General features: G+C 41.7%; 1 protein-coding gene across 4 annotated transcripts in view; it reads right to left on the reverse strand.

Moving 5' to 3' along the window:
• Positions 1-216: 216 nt before the first annotated feature.
• PPP1R1C (protein phosphatase 1 regulatory inhibitor subunit 1C) overlaps positions 217-19,564 on the reverse strand; it is an 86,628-nt gene continuing 67,280 nt past the window's right edge. Inside the window, exons 5-6 of one of the 4 annotated variants that reach the window (XM_050916450.1) lie at positions 10,586-10,735; positions 217-649 (exon numbers count right to left, since the gene is read on the reverse strand). In XM_050916450.1, the coding sequence (XP_050772407.1) occupies positions 561-649; positions 10,586-10,735 (239 nt within the window). In that variant the 3' untranslated portion in view covers positions 217-560. The remainder of the gene's footprint in view (positions 650-10,585; positions 10,736-19,564) is intronic. The other 3 variants (XR_007768340.1, XM_050916451.1, XM_050916452.1) reach the window with 3 other exon arrangements.

The following is a 19,564-nucleotide window of genomic DNA, read 5'->3' on the forward strand; positions in this document are numbered from 1 at the left end:
CTAATGCAGTGCAGAATTAAGCAGGCATCTCTGCTTTAGCTTGGGTTTGAAGTATGTTACTAGGTGTAACTCTAGTATGCGAAAAGATGCCTCTGGTCTAAAGACTCACCTTACCTAAAAATTTCTCTTCAAGTTAGACAGAAGCACAGCATGACATAAAATCATGTCTAAATGAATTTAGTATTTATTTGTAACTTTTAAATTGGTACTATTTACAATAAGTCTTGGAGTACAGATCACATTCAGTAATTAAGCTCTGGCAGTACCGAAGTTAGATTACTAACTTATTTGCAAATTACATTTTTAAGTCATAAAAAAGGAAAGAAAAATGACTGTAAAATAAATGTTTATCTTTAGTTATAAGTATCACAGGACAAGTTTGCAGAGTGCTGTAAAATCCAGTCAAGGAATGCTCCCCGGAAAGCATCCTGCTATGTGTGCCTGGAGTGGTGAGATGAAGAATGTTTCAGAAACACAAGCAATGGAATTCCATGTTAAGTATGGAAAGTTTAGCAGTTCAGTTATTCACAATAACCTTTCTTATACAAGCCCAATGCTAATTAATGGTCCCATTCTTCTTCTCTTTCATTGACACCCTCTTCTTCCTCTGGGAATGCTGAGTCGTTCTGACTTTTCAGATGTTTAACCCCTGCAAATACAAAGATTGTATTTAAAGACACATTTATTGAAATCAGACTGACTGTTTAAATCAAAAATCCCACAAAACAATGGAAAGGTTTTTTTTTAAGTGACCTCATTGGTGCTGTCTTTCATAACCTTTCCATTCATACAAGCATTACATATTAGACTTTTTGTGATAGAACAGTATTTTCTTCTATTCCAGGATTCCTGACAGCACTCCTGGATTGGACTAGCAATATCACACTCCCTCAAGTTAAGTACCTGAAAAGCTAAAATAATGGCAGATGGCCATCAGAATTTAGAACGTCTGTCTAATTGCGAGCTCTGAAACGCATCTCTTGGAGAAGAGATGCAGTGCAGACACAGGGCCCAAATCTTTGTACACTTGGTCTCAGCCGCTCCTGATCCCTCTCCTAAATGAATTCACCTTTTGTGTAAATTAATTAGAAGATTGTACAGGTTACTCATCCCTTGCAACATCCATAAAACTGGAAAGTAACTACTCTGGGAACTGCATTTTGCCATTGCTACAAATGTGTCACTTCCAGGCAAGTCAATAGGAGTTTTGCAAAGGACTTTTGGATGCTATGTCCATCCTAGCACATGTTCATTTGGTGTAAGGAGCTCCTGGCCCTCAAAGACTGAGTATGGGCTTTGGAGGCCATGATGGTGGAACTGGAGGAGCTAAGGGAGGCAGAGAGGTTATGTTGATGAGGCTTTCTGGGACACTGTAGAATTGTCCCACCTCCAGTCAGACAACCCCTGTGCTGTTGAGGAGGATGAAAGGCCCAGGGAAGCAGAGCAGTCAACAGGAGCAGAGAGAAACCTTTCCATATTTGGGACCCTCCTTCCAGATGGTGTTAGGGTATCCTCTCGCACTGAGGTTACCTCTCTGGGGGAGGGAACTCCAGTCACTAGGAAAAGGCAGATGTTAGTAATGGGAGATTTGATCATTACAAACATAGATAGCTGGGTTTGTGATGACCAGGAGAACCATATGGTGATTTGCCTGCCTGGTGCGAAGGTTGAGGATTCCTCAAGGCATCTGGATAGACACATGTGTCGTGCTGGGGAGGAGCCGGTGGTTGTGGTACATGTAGGTACCAATGACATAGAGAAGGGTAGGATAGACATCCTGGAGGCCAAAGTTAGGCTGTTAGGGAAGAGACTGAAATCCAGGACCTCTCTGGTGGCATTCTCAGAAATGCTCCCAGTTCCACGCTCAGGGCCATTGTTTTAGTCAAAGGGGGAAAATGTGACCTCAAATTTCATGCCTATTATTCATGTCTGAAATTACTCCTGGTCCAAAACAAACATAAAAGACCTCTATGACCAGGTCTCAGCACCACCTCCACAGCCCACAATGTGTAGTCACTAAATGTCTGGGCCTGTATTTAGTTTCTGACTAACTCACTTGCCAGGCAGACATGTAACCAATAATCAAAGCTGACATGACTGGCAGGGATTCAAAAAATAAAATGTTTGCTTAAACAAAATTTTCTTCAGCAGTTGTTCCAAGAGCACAAATGTGTTTTTCCGCACAAGTCATGCATACTTTCATTTGCCACCTCAGCCTCCCAAAATAACCATGTCTGATTTGTACCCATCCCATTATTATAAGCCTTAGGCCTTGTCTACACTTGCAGCAGCATGTAGGAGATGTGTAGCTATACACTGGACTGCATAGCTTCAGGTGGCAGTGAAAGGAGCTGATAGGGGCAAGGCAGCAAGGTGTTACACTGCTAAAAATAGCACTGCAGATGCGGGAGGCACTGCTTGGGCATGTAGGGTATATACCCTAAGGTTCTGGTGTGTCTGTACACTACTTGGCTAAGCACTGCCTCAGTCTATGCTGCTATTTATAACCCATGCAGGGTCTGTACTCCACACACCATCATAAGTATAGATATAGCCTTAGAGGCCAAGATTTTCTGAAAAGCTCACAAGATTTTCCTCAATTTTTTGGCACCCAAGCTTGAGACACCTAAAAGGGGCCACTTTTCAGAAAGTGTTAAAGACCTGCCCTCTGAAAATCAATGGTTCAAGCTGGACACTCAAAAATGGAAATGTCCCCCTCCCACAAAAAACAGAACAAAACCAAAAAAAGCCCCCAAATGCCTAGTCACTTCTGAAAATCTTGGCTATTGTCATATAAAAACTTGATGGAACATAATGAACGTTATCAAAGGGATGTATTAAGCCTATAACAGGCTCAGATCAATATTTGTGTCACAATGGAAAAGCTTCATACTGAGACCCTTTGATAATAGGAGGTGCAGAAAGGCTAGCTCCAGTGCTTTACCCTTAATCTGTTACTGCTTCTGTTCCAAGATGGGACTTGATTTCCCTTTCATAGCATGTGGCAATCCAGAGTGTGCCCCGTCACACGTGCCAGAGATACCAAAGTGAAAGAGAGCAGCTCACAGAAATCTAGTAGTATTGTCAGTGCCAGAGAGCTGGTTGGAAAGTTTCTGAAGGAATGTTTTTTCCCCAAGGGAAAATTCTGATTTGTCAGAAGCAAAATGTTCTGCAGTAACATGTCAGTTTCAATGAAAGTTTTGTTTAAAAGGAAAACTTATTTTTTTTTAATGTTTTCATAAGGTCAGATTGGAACATTTAGATTTTTTTTTCAAAATGACTTTTCATTTCAATCTTATTTTATATTGCATACTAGAATATATATATATTTTTAAAAAAATCAAAATCAGAATGAAATGGTTCGCTATTATCAAAACAAATGTTTCAATTGACCCCAAATGATTTTTTCCCCAGAAGTTCATTTGGCAGGAAACTTAATTTTTTACTTTTGTTCTGTTTCATAACAGAAAATGTTTGGACATTGTGGTATTCCCTGAGAAATGAAACATCCAGTTCCTGCCATCAACAACGGCAGACAATGTCATGGTAATTCTCTTAGCATGTGGTACTGTATGAAACCAGCCAGTTCTAGTCTATTACTACACTAGAATTGTTGTTTTTCTGAAGCGTAAGGGTTAAATTGTATGGATTGCATGAAGAGCAGGCAATTACAGTCCATGGCACTTATTCGGTTTCAATAACCTAATGTGTTCTATGAGAAACGCAGGTTAGGCAATTTGCCATCTTAAAAAACATGAGGACAGATACTTGTCACACTTCCACTGATAGAAATCTGGAGTAACTTTATTAATTTCAGTGGACTATGCCGGGCATACCTGAGCTCAGAATCTAGCCCATGGTTCTGAACCTGAGGCTACGTCTTCACTACCCGCCTTATCGGCGGGTAGCAATCAATTGCTCGGGGATTGATATATCGCGTCTCATCTAGACGCGATATATCGATCTCCAAACGCACTTATATCGATTCCGGAACTCCACCAAACCGAACAGAGTTGCAGAGTCGACAGGAGTAGCTGCAAACATCGATCCCGCACCGTGAGGACGGTGAGTAATTCGATCTTAGATACTTCGACTTCAGCTACGTTATTCACGTAGCTGAAGTTGCATATCTGAGATCGATTTTCCCCCGTAGTGTAGACTAGCCCTGATAGTCATGTACACTCAATCCTGTATAGGTAAACATTCAGATTTCACAGGCACCCTTAATTCTGGCATTTCCTAATTTTTTTAGTGATTGACTTTGCAATCTAAATGTTTTTAATGTAATTTTTGAGGGTAATTTCCTATTTTTTTTTAAAAAGCCAGAAAAAAATAAATATAATGTGGCATCAAATTAACCACCTACGTTCATCAGCAGCGTTGGAACTATTAGATCTACCACATCGACCTCTGTCACTTGAGCTCAAATAGTTACCAATAGCAATAATATGTTCTTGTCCTCTGTGTGGACCATCACTGGAGATAGATGGGACACAAAATTTGGCAGTGAGTTACACAGATATTTGCTGACAATTGAGGAAGGGTGAGACTCAGAAGTCTTGAGTTCAGTTGCAGGCTCTGGCATGGAGTGTTCTCTAATGTCCTCTGCCTGTTCCTTCCAAGTTTGATCCCTTCTGCTTCATCCATTCCAGCCTGTCCCTGTCCTGCCTCTTCCCCACCTGACTCCTAGCCCCAGTCCCATTCTCCTTATCTACCCAGTCCCAATCTCCGCTCTTTAGGCTTCTCATCCCAGTCTCCTTGCACAGCCAGTCCTAGTTTCCTTCTCCAAGCTCCCCATCTGAGTTCCACTCTCTCCTCAGTCCCAGTCTCCATGCCTGGGCATTCCAGTCTCCCTGCCCAACCAGGCCCAGCCTCCCTTCCTGGTTCCCACTTCTCCCCACCAACTCCCCATCACAGTTTCTCTCTTGCCCCACACCAGTCCCAGTCTCACCAGACCCTCCTCTTGTAATACATAGCAACTGTGAGGTGATAGCACATGCTCAGTGGAATCTCTGAAGATATTAACTATTAAACTGTAAAATGTCTCTACTGAGCATGTGCAAAAAGATTTTTTCAAAGAGATTATAAATTGGCCAAGTGTGGGCTTTATTTCACAGGAAAAGCAAAAGGCATACCCCTGACACAAAGGCCACCCCCTTGTCAAATTTCAAGCCCTTGCACTAACACATGGATTCAAACAGCCTCCCAAAAAGAAGAATTTTCTAGCCTTGCAAAACAATACATTTACTCCCAGCATCATTCTAAGAAACAGCTGAACCTTTTTAGTTGAATTTTTTCCAAAATGATCAGCTTGAGGCAGACACCTGACATGAAAAAAAAAAAAGTTAAAGTTTGGCAAAGTTGTAAACAACTTAAAACAGGGTCTTGTAAGGAGTGTCAGGCAACCTCAATAGGCAGTGCTACCAGCCCTGTCTCTAATATTGTCAATCAGTTCTCCATACTGTGTTGTCATCTTTCCTGTTACTTTCAAGAATTACAGCACCCAAATCACTGGCAAACAGTTATTCAGACTTAAATCAAGCAGGCAAATTATGGGACTCTTCACTGGCTTAGCAGCATCATAGCCCTTCTAAAAGTGCCCAAAATTAACCCAACTCCTTCAACGCAGTTCTGCTTTATCTAGCATGTTTTAAACCACTTGCATCAGACTGCGTAACTGTGAAAAGTGAAAAAAAAAACAATATTTTGGGTGCCCACATACAACAAGGACAATTGCTTTAGGTAATGCCTTTAAAGAAGAGAAATACTTGTGTTCTACTTCCCCACAAATGTAGATTTATGAGCATTCAACTCAAACCAATGTGATGGCTCTGCAAATTAATCTCTTGTTGTTTCTCACTGGAGATGCTATATATTGCACATTTGCTGTACCTGTTTAATGAACACAAAATAAAAAGATCAAACAGAAATTGCTAGGAGGTAGAATGGTTAGTACTGCAGGTTGGGTTTTTTTTTAGGAGATGAAACAAGAGCTACGCCTAAAGGGGAGGACACAGGACATAAGACCAGTATGATGTAGTTCCGTGGAATGAAATTTTGGTAAGAGTGAAGTTTATTTTTTAGGATGCAATTACAAAGTGGGAGTTACACTATTGAGTGAGCATTGCACACTGAACTTTGTGTCTCATGTAAACTTGTGTTTTTCATAAGGAAACAATCAGTGGTAAGTACAGATCTCCCCGACCTACAGCCCACCATCACCTTTGTCACAAGACTCATTATATTACACAATAAGCTCCAAACTATTGCACTGCAGTTTTCCAAAATGAAGGCAGGCCCATATGATCAGTGGTCTTACAGAATGTGTCACCTAGCTACACAGTAAAACAAATTAGAGTGCAACCATGTGCAGATGGCGAAACATGTGATAACATCTAACCATGTTTAATAAACAGCTGCTTTCCTCTTCCATGCCCCAAGTTATACTCTAGGCACTGGGTGTCAAGTTTTCTTGCTGCAATACAGAAACAACCAGTGTCCAGCAGCTAACTGGCCCACTGCTTACTCACAACAATTCTGACACTGGCAAAAGTAGGCAAAAGTCCTACTGACATTGTCAGCATTAACTTACATGAACGATCCAGATATTGTTGGGAAATGTTTGGGACTATTGCACCCCCATAAATGTTTACAAATGTTTAAAGAAACAAATTCACTTAACTGGGACTTTTTGCTTTCATGTTGTTGTGTATTCTCAGACGTGAAAGCTTTTGTTGTTGTTGTTCAGCCTTGATGGAGGTTGCATGACTTCCTTACTGTCCTAGGATGCTTCTAAAGCACCACATGGTGGAGCCGCTTAATCCACCAGGACAAAATTCTAGCTTTTCCACCTATCTGCAGTGAACAACCGTGACTGCAAAAATGCAGGAAGTCACAAAGCTGTGCCTACACTAGATCGCTAAGATTTCCCAGCATTCTCCATAGCAGCAGCAATGGTACAAAATATTATGACAAGGCCAAAGAGATACTATAACAGACAGTCATTCAGAGGCTATGGGAAGAGGCCTTTAAAGCCTTACCAAATTCACTTTCTAGGGCTTTTTAGATTATGTGGTTTGAACTACCTGACTCAGCAATAAGACAGCGATAAGCAGATAATAAAATAATATCCTACATCGCCAGAGATAATGGACTTTAAGTTTTCTGAACTAGTTGGGCCAATCTCTGAGTTGTGCCCATAGCTGTACCCAGTATCCTTTTATTTAGAAGTATCTAAATTGTTTACTAAACAATCATCCATCCGGTGATACTAGGGTAAAAGTTTTGTAACCTTGGTCACCATCATAGTCTTCACAACCGATTCCACAGCTGTGTTAATTAAGTAGAAAACAAAACTGGAAAGACAAAACTAAATTCTTCTTATCCTCTCTCATTCTGATCCTAATGCATGTTACATTAGCAATGTACTCCGTACCCTCTGCCCTTTTTTAATAGTAAGAAAGAGGTACCAGAGCAGCTGCTGTTCAGGGGTTATCTATATCCATCAAAACAAGAGTTTACCAAGGTCAAACCACAAATATAGACTCTAAAATATCACTCAGAAAAAAACAATACAATATTAACGTAATGGGCAAAATTCTAGGCAGCAGATGTTGCTCTGTACATGTGAGAGTGCTAAGATCAACATATACAGTTTTAGATTTCATAATAATAATTGTAACGGGATATGTCTGAGTGCTGATCCATAAATGAGTCTCCCTTGCCCCCAAATATCTGTTTTTTCAGACTGTAAATAATCCTGTGAGTTCATCTTTACACTCATGCTCTCGATCAGTTCTGCTTATATTCTGCCCTAAGGTTATTTTGCTTTCACAATATGCTCTGCCCTGAGCCACTTCTCATTTTGCTTCACCACTCTCACTCTTTGCTCTGTTGACACTCTGCCCTGAGGTTGCTCGCTCAGAGGATGTTCTGTTCTGCTTCTACTCTGGCTGCCCTAAGGTCACTCTGTTCACACTCTTCTTGCTCCATTACATTTGCTCTGTTCATTTGCTGGTCCGCAGTCCCTGTGCTCAGGTTTTAAATTCTACTCTGAAACGTCATTTCTTGTAGGTGGTTTTGCTCTTCTACCATCAGTTCTACAGCACTATCACTCATAATGCCATTCTGATTTCCCTTGCCCCTTATTTATCTCCTGCTTCCCCAGCCCAACAATCAGTTGGTGCCTTTAGGCTGCTGTGCTTTAAAATTACTTTGCTCAAAGTCATTCTCTAGCCCACGCCAAAAGAAAGACTGCATAAGTGCTGCTTTTTATTTTACCTTAGCCTTCCGTTTTTCTTGTCTTGCTTTCTTAACCCTATCAGGCCAAGAAGTGTTTTAATTAAAGGCTCAGATTTCACTGCAGTTAATTTAATCCAATTAATGCTGATGAAAAAAGCCTGAATGCCAAACCATTTGCAGCAGGCGTGCACTAATACACTTTGAACTGGTAATGCATTTTAGATGAAATCACTGCCTCAAAGCATATTTGAAGCAGTGAAGCAACTTTATGACATTTCCATGGTCACATCATAAAATCTGCGATGGTTAACCAACAGCTTGACTTTTGCTTTTATCCACCTGATCAAAGAACTAGATTAGAAGGTTAATCAGTAGCACAAGATGTGAAATTACCAAATGTTACTGTAATTACATCTGTTCTTAAAATTGGAGATAAGATCTGGGACTGATTTAATAGTGTGAGCCTGAATTAACATTGTGTACCCTGCCTCCTCCCCAGTCCCCACCCACAAAGCCCAAGACATGTTTGGATTACACTGTGGCACATTAGAAATATAATGGCTATTTGCAAAACTCAGATTTAGATCTGTTTTGAACACCCTAGTGTATAGAGCAGTGTTTGGATACAAAGTTTTGGGTCTAGGCCCATCTCTATGAGAAACACGCAGGCCAAGATTTTCAGAAAAGACTACTGATTTGAATCCCCAACATGAGACATTTTGAAGTGGCCAAATTTTCAGAGGGCAGATGCTCAGTCCTGTGAAAAATCAGGTTTCTTTAAATTGTTTCTAGTTGGACATTCAAAAATGGAGGTACCCCCCAAATCACTTTTGAATATGTTAGTTCATTTATTTTTGACAAAAAACAATGGTTATTTGAGGCAAATGGAGCACACATGTCACAATTCATTAATGCCTTTGAAGGATGTGGAATTCATTTTCTTATTTTACTTTGCTTAAAAAAATGGTCCCATGTCTCCACAGCTGAGGTTTGCTCTGACCCCTAAAATCAAATAGCTTACAATTAAGGCAGGCACTTCCGTACAGCACAGTGAACAATACGGGAAGAAAACTAAGGCACACACAGGTTAAATGACTTGGTCCAATGTCACATAGGACTAGGTGGAGCCTCAGCTCTGAGCATGAGGTGGTGTGTAGCTGTGCCATGTCAAGGGGGACACTGAAAGAGAGTCACAACTCCTTGCTTCCGCTCTTGAAAATAACTTTTCTCCACGTGGAAACAATGTGCTGCTTGCAATGAGGCTACTCCCCTGGCATGTCCTGCCACTTTTCTCCCCAACCTTCTGTGCCCAGGGTTGTAATCCAAGACAGTTCTGCATGGACACCCAAAGACTGTTGGAATTACATCCCTTTGTTCCACTACATGATTTCACAGGACACAACTGATGCCAGTAGTACAATAGAATTTCTAGTGTTCCAAAAGGAATTAGATTTCTAGTATCTGAATAGAAGACACTTCTGTTTTATGGAAAATAATTCAGAGATAGAAAAACAAGTGTTCTAGAAATATCATCTTGATCTTTTTGATTTTCAGTGTTTTAGTACATCTTCAGAGGGCTAGTTACCAATATGGTCAAAGAATATACACACACACACACACAAATCAAGTCCCTTATTAGCAATAAATTCAGTTGTATAGATCATTATATTGGCTGGAGCATGCTCATTCACATGGTGCCACTTTGTGTCTCAGAAGTGGAGGGTTTTGTATGTGTGTGTGCATGTGTTTTTTAAAAACAGTTTATAAAAGCAAATTAAAATAGGTACCACATGGCCAAGGAATGAGTCTTGAGATCACAGTGGACACCAAGTGCCTCATAGTGGTGATGTACTTGGTCTCTGGGTTCACTCCACCCCTCTGAATACCTGTCTAGAGAAAGAACGGGCCAGGTCCTCCGCTGCCATAAATTGGCATCACGCTACTGACTTCAGTGAAACTATGCCAATTTACACCAGCTAAGGATCTGGCTCCTCATGCCTTGCCAAAGATTTGTATCCCACACTTCTACCCCACAAGTACCAGGCAGTATCCACAAAAAGGAGAACACAGATGGTTTACATTGGGAGAGGAGGGGAGGGACGGGCGGGAGCACTGCAACACCCAAATGCCAACGTGGCACATCCCTCATTCATCTCAGAAAGGCCCAGCAACAGAAACTCCCACAAAAGTCCCATTACATTCTTCGTCTTCATTTTGCAGTGCCTAGTCTAACTCCCATAAAAGTCAAAAGAAAAAGTCAAAAGTCATTGGCATCAATGTCAATGAGAAATTGGATAAGGCTTTAGCTATCTAAAAGTCTATTGTGCATCTTGAAGCACCCTACCTGGAACAAACGGTGCTTGGTGCTGAAATGGTGTATCTTTCCGCCTTGGTTTCATAAGCTGATCATCTGCCTCAGTTACTCTCTGCTGCTGTATGGTGCCTGAGGAGTGGTGATTACCATTACATTTAATAGAATCTGCCTGTTCACTGCCTGCAGATGTAACAGATTTAAAAACATAGTAATAAAAACAAAAACCTAAGCACTCCTGTTATGAAAGAAATTACTTTTTCCTCGGTTATGTGTATATACACAATAAAAGTGACAAACCTTCAGGACTTGACAAAATGTCTCAACCTAAGTATTTCAAAATGGCTGATTTTTGCTGCCTTCCCTGAATCCCCTTATAGGCCTGATTTTCAGAGGGTCAGTGTGCTGCACTTTCTGAAAATTGGGCCCCTTTGTGGTGTTTGAGGTAGAGCACTGAGAAATTAATGGTCCCAAAAGCACTTGCGCCTTTGGGAAATGTTGCCATCTCTATACAAAGATCTGTTCTGAACCCTTAATGCACAACCTGCATGGATATTTAAACAAAATTATATTGGAAAATGAAAAATATCAGAAATAGTTGGGTTTTATTAAAGGCTGTGAAAGTTGACTTAGGGCTTGATCTGCTAAGAGCTCCACATACCCACAATGCCCTCCTACTTTAATGAGTGAACTGCACTGGGAGTTCCTGTAGGATCAGACCATTAGTTCCCTTATTTGTATTTTTTAACTGTTTTCTATTCATGAGATGACACCTGAAGCAGCATGTCAGGCTGTTTACATGCTCAGCTTTTAGACCCAAGCATATATTAACCCAGCAGCAAACTCAGTCTCTTAGGTCTCTGTCGTGCCTGGCATCAGATGAGGGGGAACAATGCTGAGGGCTGCTAAACTTGATGCTTTGAAAGCTGTGATCCAGCAAGTTGAGAGGAGCGGGTGCTGCAGAGTGGTGGGGGCCTGCAGGAACTGTACCCAGCATAGGGCAGGAGACACTGAGCCTCTCACTAGGAGAGATAGTGCTTTCTTATAATCATCAAGTGCATTTCTGGGCTATGGTCAGGACCAAGTCCCTCACAGCTTCCCTTGTTTTCAGGTTCTACTAAGTGCACCTCTTAGGCACACATGAATGAGCCATTACTCCGGATTGGCAGGAGGAGTGACTGAAACTCCTAAAAAATGGTGGCTAAGCATAGCAGCGCTGTCACTGGACTGTGCTCAAGCATCTCTGCCCTGGCTACACCTTCTTAGGTACAGAGATTAGTCACATTGCTCAGCCTGCTGCACATTTCTGTACACCAGGCCCAATTGTGCAAGGTGTTAAACACCTTCCTCTGTTGTTGACGTCAGTGAAAGTTGATGGCACTCAGCATTTTACAGGATCAGGCCCACTAAATACAAGCCTCCTTTCACAGGCACAAAGCATGTGGCAAGCATGCTCCTTCTCCACATTTTTCAGCAGCTCAGCAGCCTGTAGGCTCCAGCTCTTGCTGCTAAACTATCTTCCATTCTCCCTGCTCCAGTAAGAATTCAGGAAGAGATAATGTGTGGATTACTGCCTTCAGCTACCTGGTGGTTCAGTTCATTTCCACTACTCCGCTAAAGGTCAGCAAGCATATACGGGCAGATGCTCAGCTGGTGTATATTGGCATAGCTCCATTGAACTCAGCTTCAGTGAAATCAATAGACCTATGACAGTGACACCAGACAAGATGCTGTCCCATAATGTCAATGCTACTGGCCAAACAGTTGGCACTGTTTAGTTTAATTTTTCAGAGCGTGGAACATTTTCAGCATGATGTACATCATTGAATTATTTTTTAAACAAAGATTCACATGTTCTGTATAGAAATGTAAAACATACATGATGTGCAAAGAAGTCCCAGTTTCACATTTCAATAAAATCCCTATAACACATTGGAAATCATTTTAATTCCACACACATACAATTCATAATAGTTCCATATACTTTTCTGCTCTTCCAAATATTTTACATACATACATACTCTGTAGGCTATATTGCACTGTATATATTGGCCAGGTTCTACATAACGTAGATGCCAAATATGCATTATTGTACTTAATTTTTTTCATATGACAAAGATTTAAGAAGCACAACTCTCATCTCATTATGGTTCACGGAAAATGTTTAGCTAATTTCCCACACACCACAGTGGAAAAATATACCCTAAGCCCTTTAACCTTATTAATCAAAACTCCTCTGACTAAACAGTTTAAGTTTTATCCTAGCTATATTAAGTCCTTAAATAGTTTAAGATGTACTGAAGAAAGAGATCCAGGCAGTTGTAAAACAGTAAATCAGGCAGCAAGAAGGGAAGTGATAGAGTTTCCCAAGTGCCTATTTTGGGCTTTCTTCTTTTCCCTTTGCATAAGTGACTTGCAATCTGTATCAAGGGGTTGTTCTGCAAGGTTTATTCATTTTCACTTAATTGCCTTGTTCAGGCAAACGGCCACTGCAGTCAGAGCTCAGTTGAGGGAAGCATAGTTAATGGGAGATTGACACAGTGCTGAGTGCCAGGTTATAACTGGGTGACTGTGCAGGTGTGTAGGGAGGACGCTAAAGGAAATTCCCCTTGTGCCCTCCCTTCCATCTCTGAGTACAAGGATGACTTGAGTCTACTGCCACTGCTAGCATTTGATGTCTCACAGGTTGTGTGCTTATGCCCCTACTCACTTTTTGTGCGAGGCAGAGTTGGCCCCATTCAGGGGAAGCACACATGGGCCCTTCTTCAAGGCAGGCACAGCAGATGTGCTCCCCAGATGCTCCTGAAGGCAGCATATCTGTCTAAAGCACAATGCTTCTAGGAGCTCTCCTAGATGCAGGGCAAATATCACATCATCTCCTACCCTCTGCTCTATGGTGGTATCACAATTGAACCCTAAATAAGATATATCCCTCCTGCTAGCTTTGGCCCGCTGAATCATTGGGAGTTTTGCCTGAGAAAGAACAAAGTAATAATCAAGAACTTCAGGTTTTGGTCCATGATGCAGACCTTACTTATGCCACCCTTACTCAAGTGAGTCAGTGGTCTGCCTGAATACAACCAGGGTTCTTACACTGTTTAAAATACAGGGCTTGAGCCAGTTCCTATGGAGGTCAATGGGAGTTTTGTCATTTTCTTCACTGGAAAGAGGATGAAGCCTATACAATACTTGATTTTAAATTTTCAGTTACAATTAGAAATCGATTTCAAACAGCAGCAGTTTACTCACAATAATTGTGTGTAAAATATCAAAGACAATGCTAACAATGCATCGGGCCCCAAATTTAGAGTTAAAAGGCACAACTGTGTGGTTTGTTGACATACAAAACCTTCATTATGGTCATTCTGATTTAAAGTAACTAAGGAAATGCAAACTTAAGGCTCATTTCTTAACAGGTGTTGGAGTGCCTACAGATTACAGCACGCACTATGGATTCCGTGGTATTATCACCAACCAGATTTTACAACAATGGATAAGGAAAAAGTGCCAGCTTTAAACATGTTAATGTTTTAGTGCATTTTAATTCAGTGACAAAAAATGTACGGTTAGTATAATATGGGGTGGTTGTTCCCTAGCTCTACACAGGCGCATGGGGAGGAAATGAAGGCATGCAAGCAAAAGAAATTATTCAGTAACACAATCTAATCTTTCTATAGCGTTCACGATTGTGTCATATACAAAAACAAATAAAACGAACTACTGGCAAACATGACGGTTTTATGTGGGTCACAGCTGGAGTAGCATCTCTAGAATATCATCACCATACCCAGCAGAGCACCATAACCATCACAAATGGTCATTCAGCAATCATGCAACAGGAATGAACTCATTTGCTAAATGCCTGTTAAGTGTCACCAAACTGCCCACTTAGCTCCTGTTAAGTCTTAAATTACAAAAATCAGGCTTAATCCTCCCCACACTAAAATCAATATGCCCCTCGTCACTGCTGCCATAACCAGCACTATAAGTGGCCAATAAATGCACATTACACGTGTTTGACTGTTATTCATTTTATTAGCTCAAGTTGCACTTTCCATTCCCTTTCCCCTCCCTGCATTTAAATGTTTCTTTAAGCAGCATTAGTGTGATACAATTAGCACAAAGCAGCAGCCTCAACACAAAAATGCTGTTGTAAATCCTCCACAGATCGAATAAAGCATGTACTAGAGATTGAGGTCAGTTTACCTTGTTACTGACTAGTATACATCTCTCACTGACAGTCTCTAAAAGTGTAAACAGTTAAGGCTTTCATAGCTCCAAGCAACTCTTACTAGTATGTAAACATCTCATTTTGCTGATTCCCTAACACCCTCACTAGCCTTCCCAGTGCACAAGTCAGCCAGTCTTTAGACGTCAGATAATAAGCAGAAGCCCCTGCAGTCAGCAAAATAGATGTTTCAGCTTATAATAGTCTCCACTTGCCTTCAATTTAGCCTACTGAAAGCAAGACCCATTTCTCAACTGATCTTTCGTAGGAGGGTTCTCGGGCTACTATTCCAACAACTTCAACTAGATCTTGCACATAATGATAGTGTCTCATATATGTGCAAAGCTCATCTCTTTACTCTCCACAGGCACTGGCTTGAGGGGTCGGCAGTAGAGGTTGGATGTCTGCATTTGCATGTGAGTTGGAGTTTTCTGGCTGACATTTTGTCATCTCAGTTACCGATAAACACATAATAGCTGGCAGCTAGTGCGCTTAAATTAAATCAGTAGAGACAGCTTCTCAAAGGTGCTGTGCCCACAGGGATGCTGAAAATCATGCTAAGCACATAAGCAGAATTGCACCTATGAGCTGAGATTTCTAAGACCAATTGTTCACTTTGTGACTTGTTAACATTTAAGAATAAGAAAATCAAGGGACTAAATCCACAGAGGGAACATAGGGCTTGTCCACCCAGCAAGCCAGGGGTGTGACTGTACAGTGCCCTAGCCTGCTGCATACTAACTGGCCATCTAGCTTCTGCTACAGACCTTTTAGTGCAGGATTCAGTTAATACATGGCAGGCTAAGGTACTATACATTTACATCCTGGTTACCGCACACTATCTGACCATGCAGACAAGCCTTTCAGTTCGGCATTTCAATGTTTAACTTTAGGTATCCTGTTGCCCAGTGAAATCCTCTGCCATTCGTTAGGTACCCAGGCTCCCTACGCACTGCCTGGGGCATAAATGGAATTCAATAAAGCCAGCACACTTAGGGAGCACCTAAGCTAGCCACTAAGCTCCACCTCTCAAAGGAAGTTCAGTGCCTAACTCCAGAAGGAGGGAAGTATTTATCTCCACTTCGGGCTGACAGCTGGGAAACCTCTCCTTCTGTTCAAGTTTTGGATTATGCAGCTAATCCTTTCTGAATCTACCCAAGGTCTTTTAAAGACAAGACTATTTACAATCCCGTATAGAGCTAGCTGTCAGTCTCACGACTGTCAAAAAAACCCACCATAAAGTATTTGTCCAGGGGGTTTCATCATACGTTTTTTAGATTCCTTGTGCATTTCTGGATGTAAACGTTGAATATGTGACTGGGCCAGTAACAGGGCTCCTTTCTCCGCCCTTGGAACCACTTCCACCAGATGCTTCTGAGTTTGTAAGCACCAGTGTGTTATTTATTAAGTCCAGTTCCCCAGTACAGCCGTGTGCAGCAATATATAATCGGAAGCAAACTTCCCCCTTAGCCCCCTCAACAGGGAGGGAGAAGGCAAGAGCTCACCAGTCTAGAGTCTTCCATCACACCTGGACTCCTTGTCAGTCCTGTTTTGTTTCTCTGCCCCTTCCTGCTGGGGCACAGCCTTGCTTTTCACAACAGGAACCCCCATGGCACCACTGCTGGGAGCCTCTCTTGGTTTCTCTGAGGCCCAGCTCTCTGGCAAGGAGCTGCTAGGTGGTAAGCCCCGCCACTGCCTCTCCTTTCTTCAGTCCTCTCTGGCCCTTGGTTCCAGCTCTCCCATATAGAGCTAGCGGGACTCACCTTCTGCTGCTGCTCCTCCTACCTTCCGCCCTCTGGCTTGGGGACACCAGCCAGCAAACCCCTCTTGCTACTGTCCTGCCTTCAGACCTTTTCCAGGAACCACTTTCTCTCTCTGGCCATACTCACCTCCTGCTCTTCCTGACTGACCCAGTGGGCTCTGACTCGCATCTTTTATAGCCCCCCTTGCCCTCTTAATTGACCCCATTGGGAGCATCTGGACTGGCGCAGGAGAGCTGAGCCAGTTTCTTTTAATGGGCCAGCCACCCTGTTACAGGGTCTCTCTCCTGATAGCTATGTTTGCACTCAGGCAAATCTTTTATTCTCAGGGAGACAAATATTGTGTAGATTTTCACCCCATGCAACCCCACTAGCTTCAATAAGGTTACACTGGAGGCAGAATTTGGCCCAGGCTATGTAGGAAAAGGAAAGACTGGGAATATGGAGGAGTTTAAATTTTACGCTAAAACTATTAACAACTATTCTGCAGAGGGACAGTTTTTGCACTGATTTACATGCTGAGAAACTCTGGTGAAGTTGCAGAGATGGACTTACACTGCAAAGTCCAGATCCAAATTCAAACTCTCTCTAAATTAAAGACTACTTATAAACTGAGGTTTGGTTCAGCTCATTAAATGGGGCAGTTGTTAAGTTCTGATCTGGATCAGAATCCGGATCCAAATTTCGCCAAACATTTTGGCTGGGGCCCTTTGCTATACAGATGTTTTGCTGAAACATACAATGTGCTGAATGCCCACTGGAGTCCCATTGACTTCAATGGGGTCACATGGCTGTAATTCAGTGCAGAATTATTTAAGAGCTCTGAATGCGAAATCTTTGTTTCATTCTGAAGTGAAAAAAAAACTCAAATGTTCCCCTAATTCTAATAATAACAGACTTTGTATAAAAATAACACTAGGTGTCTATTCTTTTGCTCTCCCCATGGAGGTGACATCTGTTGCAATGCACAACACTGTTAGTGTACCGTATCAGACGGGGCATCTGGATTTTACAAGTGCACACAGTGCACATAAAAAATGATATGGCAGTCCAAGGACTCCGTTTTGTGTGGCTGCACAGAGCTCCACTTTTCCAGGGACTTCATACCACATGCAAAAACTGGCCCAACAATCCATGTGTCCTTCTCAATTCTAGAGCTGGTCAGGAACTGGAATTTCCATTCTACAGGATAGTCAGAAAAAACCCTTCTATTCGAGAATGAAAACAAAATTTTAAAATTCCCTGTGAAATCAAAATTAAAAAAAAAAGTCAGTTCAGGACCACTGAAGTGTTCAGTTTTGATAGTATCAAAACATTTCATTTCAATGTTATGTTGACTCATTACATTTAGACTTCTATAAAATGTATGGTATATGTTACATATAATACAGGGGTGGCCAAACCACAGCTCACGAGCCTTTTACAGTATAGTGTGGCTCGCGGAGCCCCCCCCACCACCATTATCCAACTACTAGACTTGGAGGGGTGGGGGGAGCTTGGGTCTTCTGCCCTACAGTAAGGTGGTGGGGCTAGGGGCTTCTGCCCTGCGGGAATGGGAGGCTCGTGGCTTCTACCCTGCAAGGCATGCCTGGTCGGGGCTCTCAAACTTCTGAAAATTATCATACATGGCTCAGAAGGTCAGTAAGTTTGGCCACGTCTGACATAATATATTAAAATTAATACTTTAATATAAACATCAAAATGAAATTAACTGAAGGGATTTGACCTTTTCCTGCTGAAATTGTCACAGTCCCACAAAACATTGCGCTTTATGTATAACTTGCATTTTTAATGGAAAACTGTTCCACTGAAATTTTTTTTGATGAGCTCTTCTCAATCCCCCTTTGGCGGACAAATCTGATTCCAGTGTCTGTGGGTCACAGTACAGCTGGAATTCCCCAACTGCTGTCCTCTGCTTGAAAAGTTGCACTGTGACGCTACCATCTCACTTCCTGGCATATGCCAGAGACTGAAACCTCAAACAGGGGAGGTAAAGAACTGGCACATCTTGAGTTCAGAAAGTATTTGACAGGAAGGCAAGAGGCAGCTGAGGACTGAGGAGAAGGACAAAGAGAGAGATACATGGAGGCAGAGAATAATCGAAGATGAGACCCATTCTTCCTGAATTCAGCAGGAGTAGTCAGAAAGCACTTTGGTAAGGTGGACTTTTTAAACCCAAAGTGGCACCAAAATCTTTCCTAGAAAAATTCAAATATGTGTTCAGTCAATAAGCTAACTGCTTTCACCTTCTGCAAATCCCATGCACGGAGAGTTTCAGATTAATTGATCCAGTTTACTTGTCAAAAATCTGAATTGTATGTGCTTATCTGTTAAATTTGCTGCTCAGTCCTTCACTGAGCAAGGATGATTATCTTCATTATAATGTTCCTATCAAGGATGTGATGGCAATGGAGAAACACCATTCTTGGTCCTCACACAATCAGACATTGATAAATCAGTAACGGGAGGATGCACTCTTTTCTACACACATAACAAATGAGGCAATCAATGTGGCAATTAGAAACAAAATTGATGGGCCAGCTTGCAAATATATCTGCAGTTAAACGATCCACATTACACCTGTGGTTTGGGTGGTCTTCAAGTAGCAGGCGAATGCCATTTTCTTTACAATATACCTACTCTAATTGTATTTTTTGTACCTAAGCAGAAATCTGTCAGGAAGAGCAAGTCTTTTCATTTTCACCACTTACTTGTCTGGGGTTTGTTGAGATCATCTAAACAGCTGGGATCCATTTCAAAAGAGTCTGACTCCAGATGAACATATGCCTGAATGTTTCTCCTCTCCTCTCTGTAACTAGTATTCTACTTAACCAAACCACAGTTTACAACTCGATTTAACCAGGTCTACCGAACTATTCTAGGTACTCTAGGTTATCATTACAAGGACAAAGCCAGCCATCATGGTTTTATTAACCTTTCAGTACAGAGGATAAGGATTTCTTCGTGCTAAGTGCTAACACATCCTGGATTTGCATTAGAGAAATCCTAATCACTGTCAGCTAA

This window comes from Gopherus flavomarginatus, chromosome 10 (assembly GCF_025201925.1).
Source record: "Gopherus flavomarginatus isolate rGopFla2 chromosome 10, rGopFla2.mat.asm, whole genome shotgun sequence".
NCBI classification, from domain to species: Eukaryota; Metazoa; Chordata; order Testudines; family Testudinidae; genus Gopherus; species Gopherus flavomarginatus.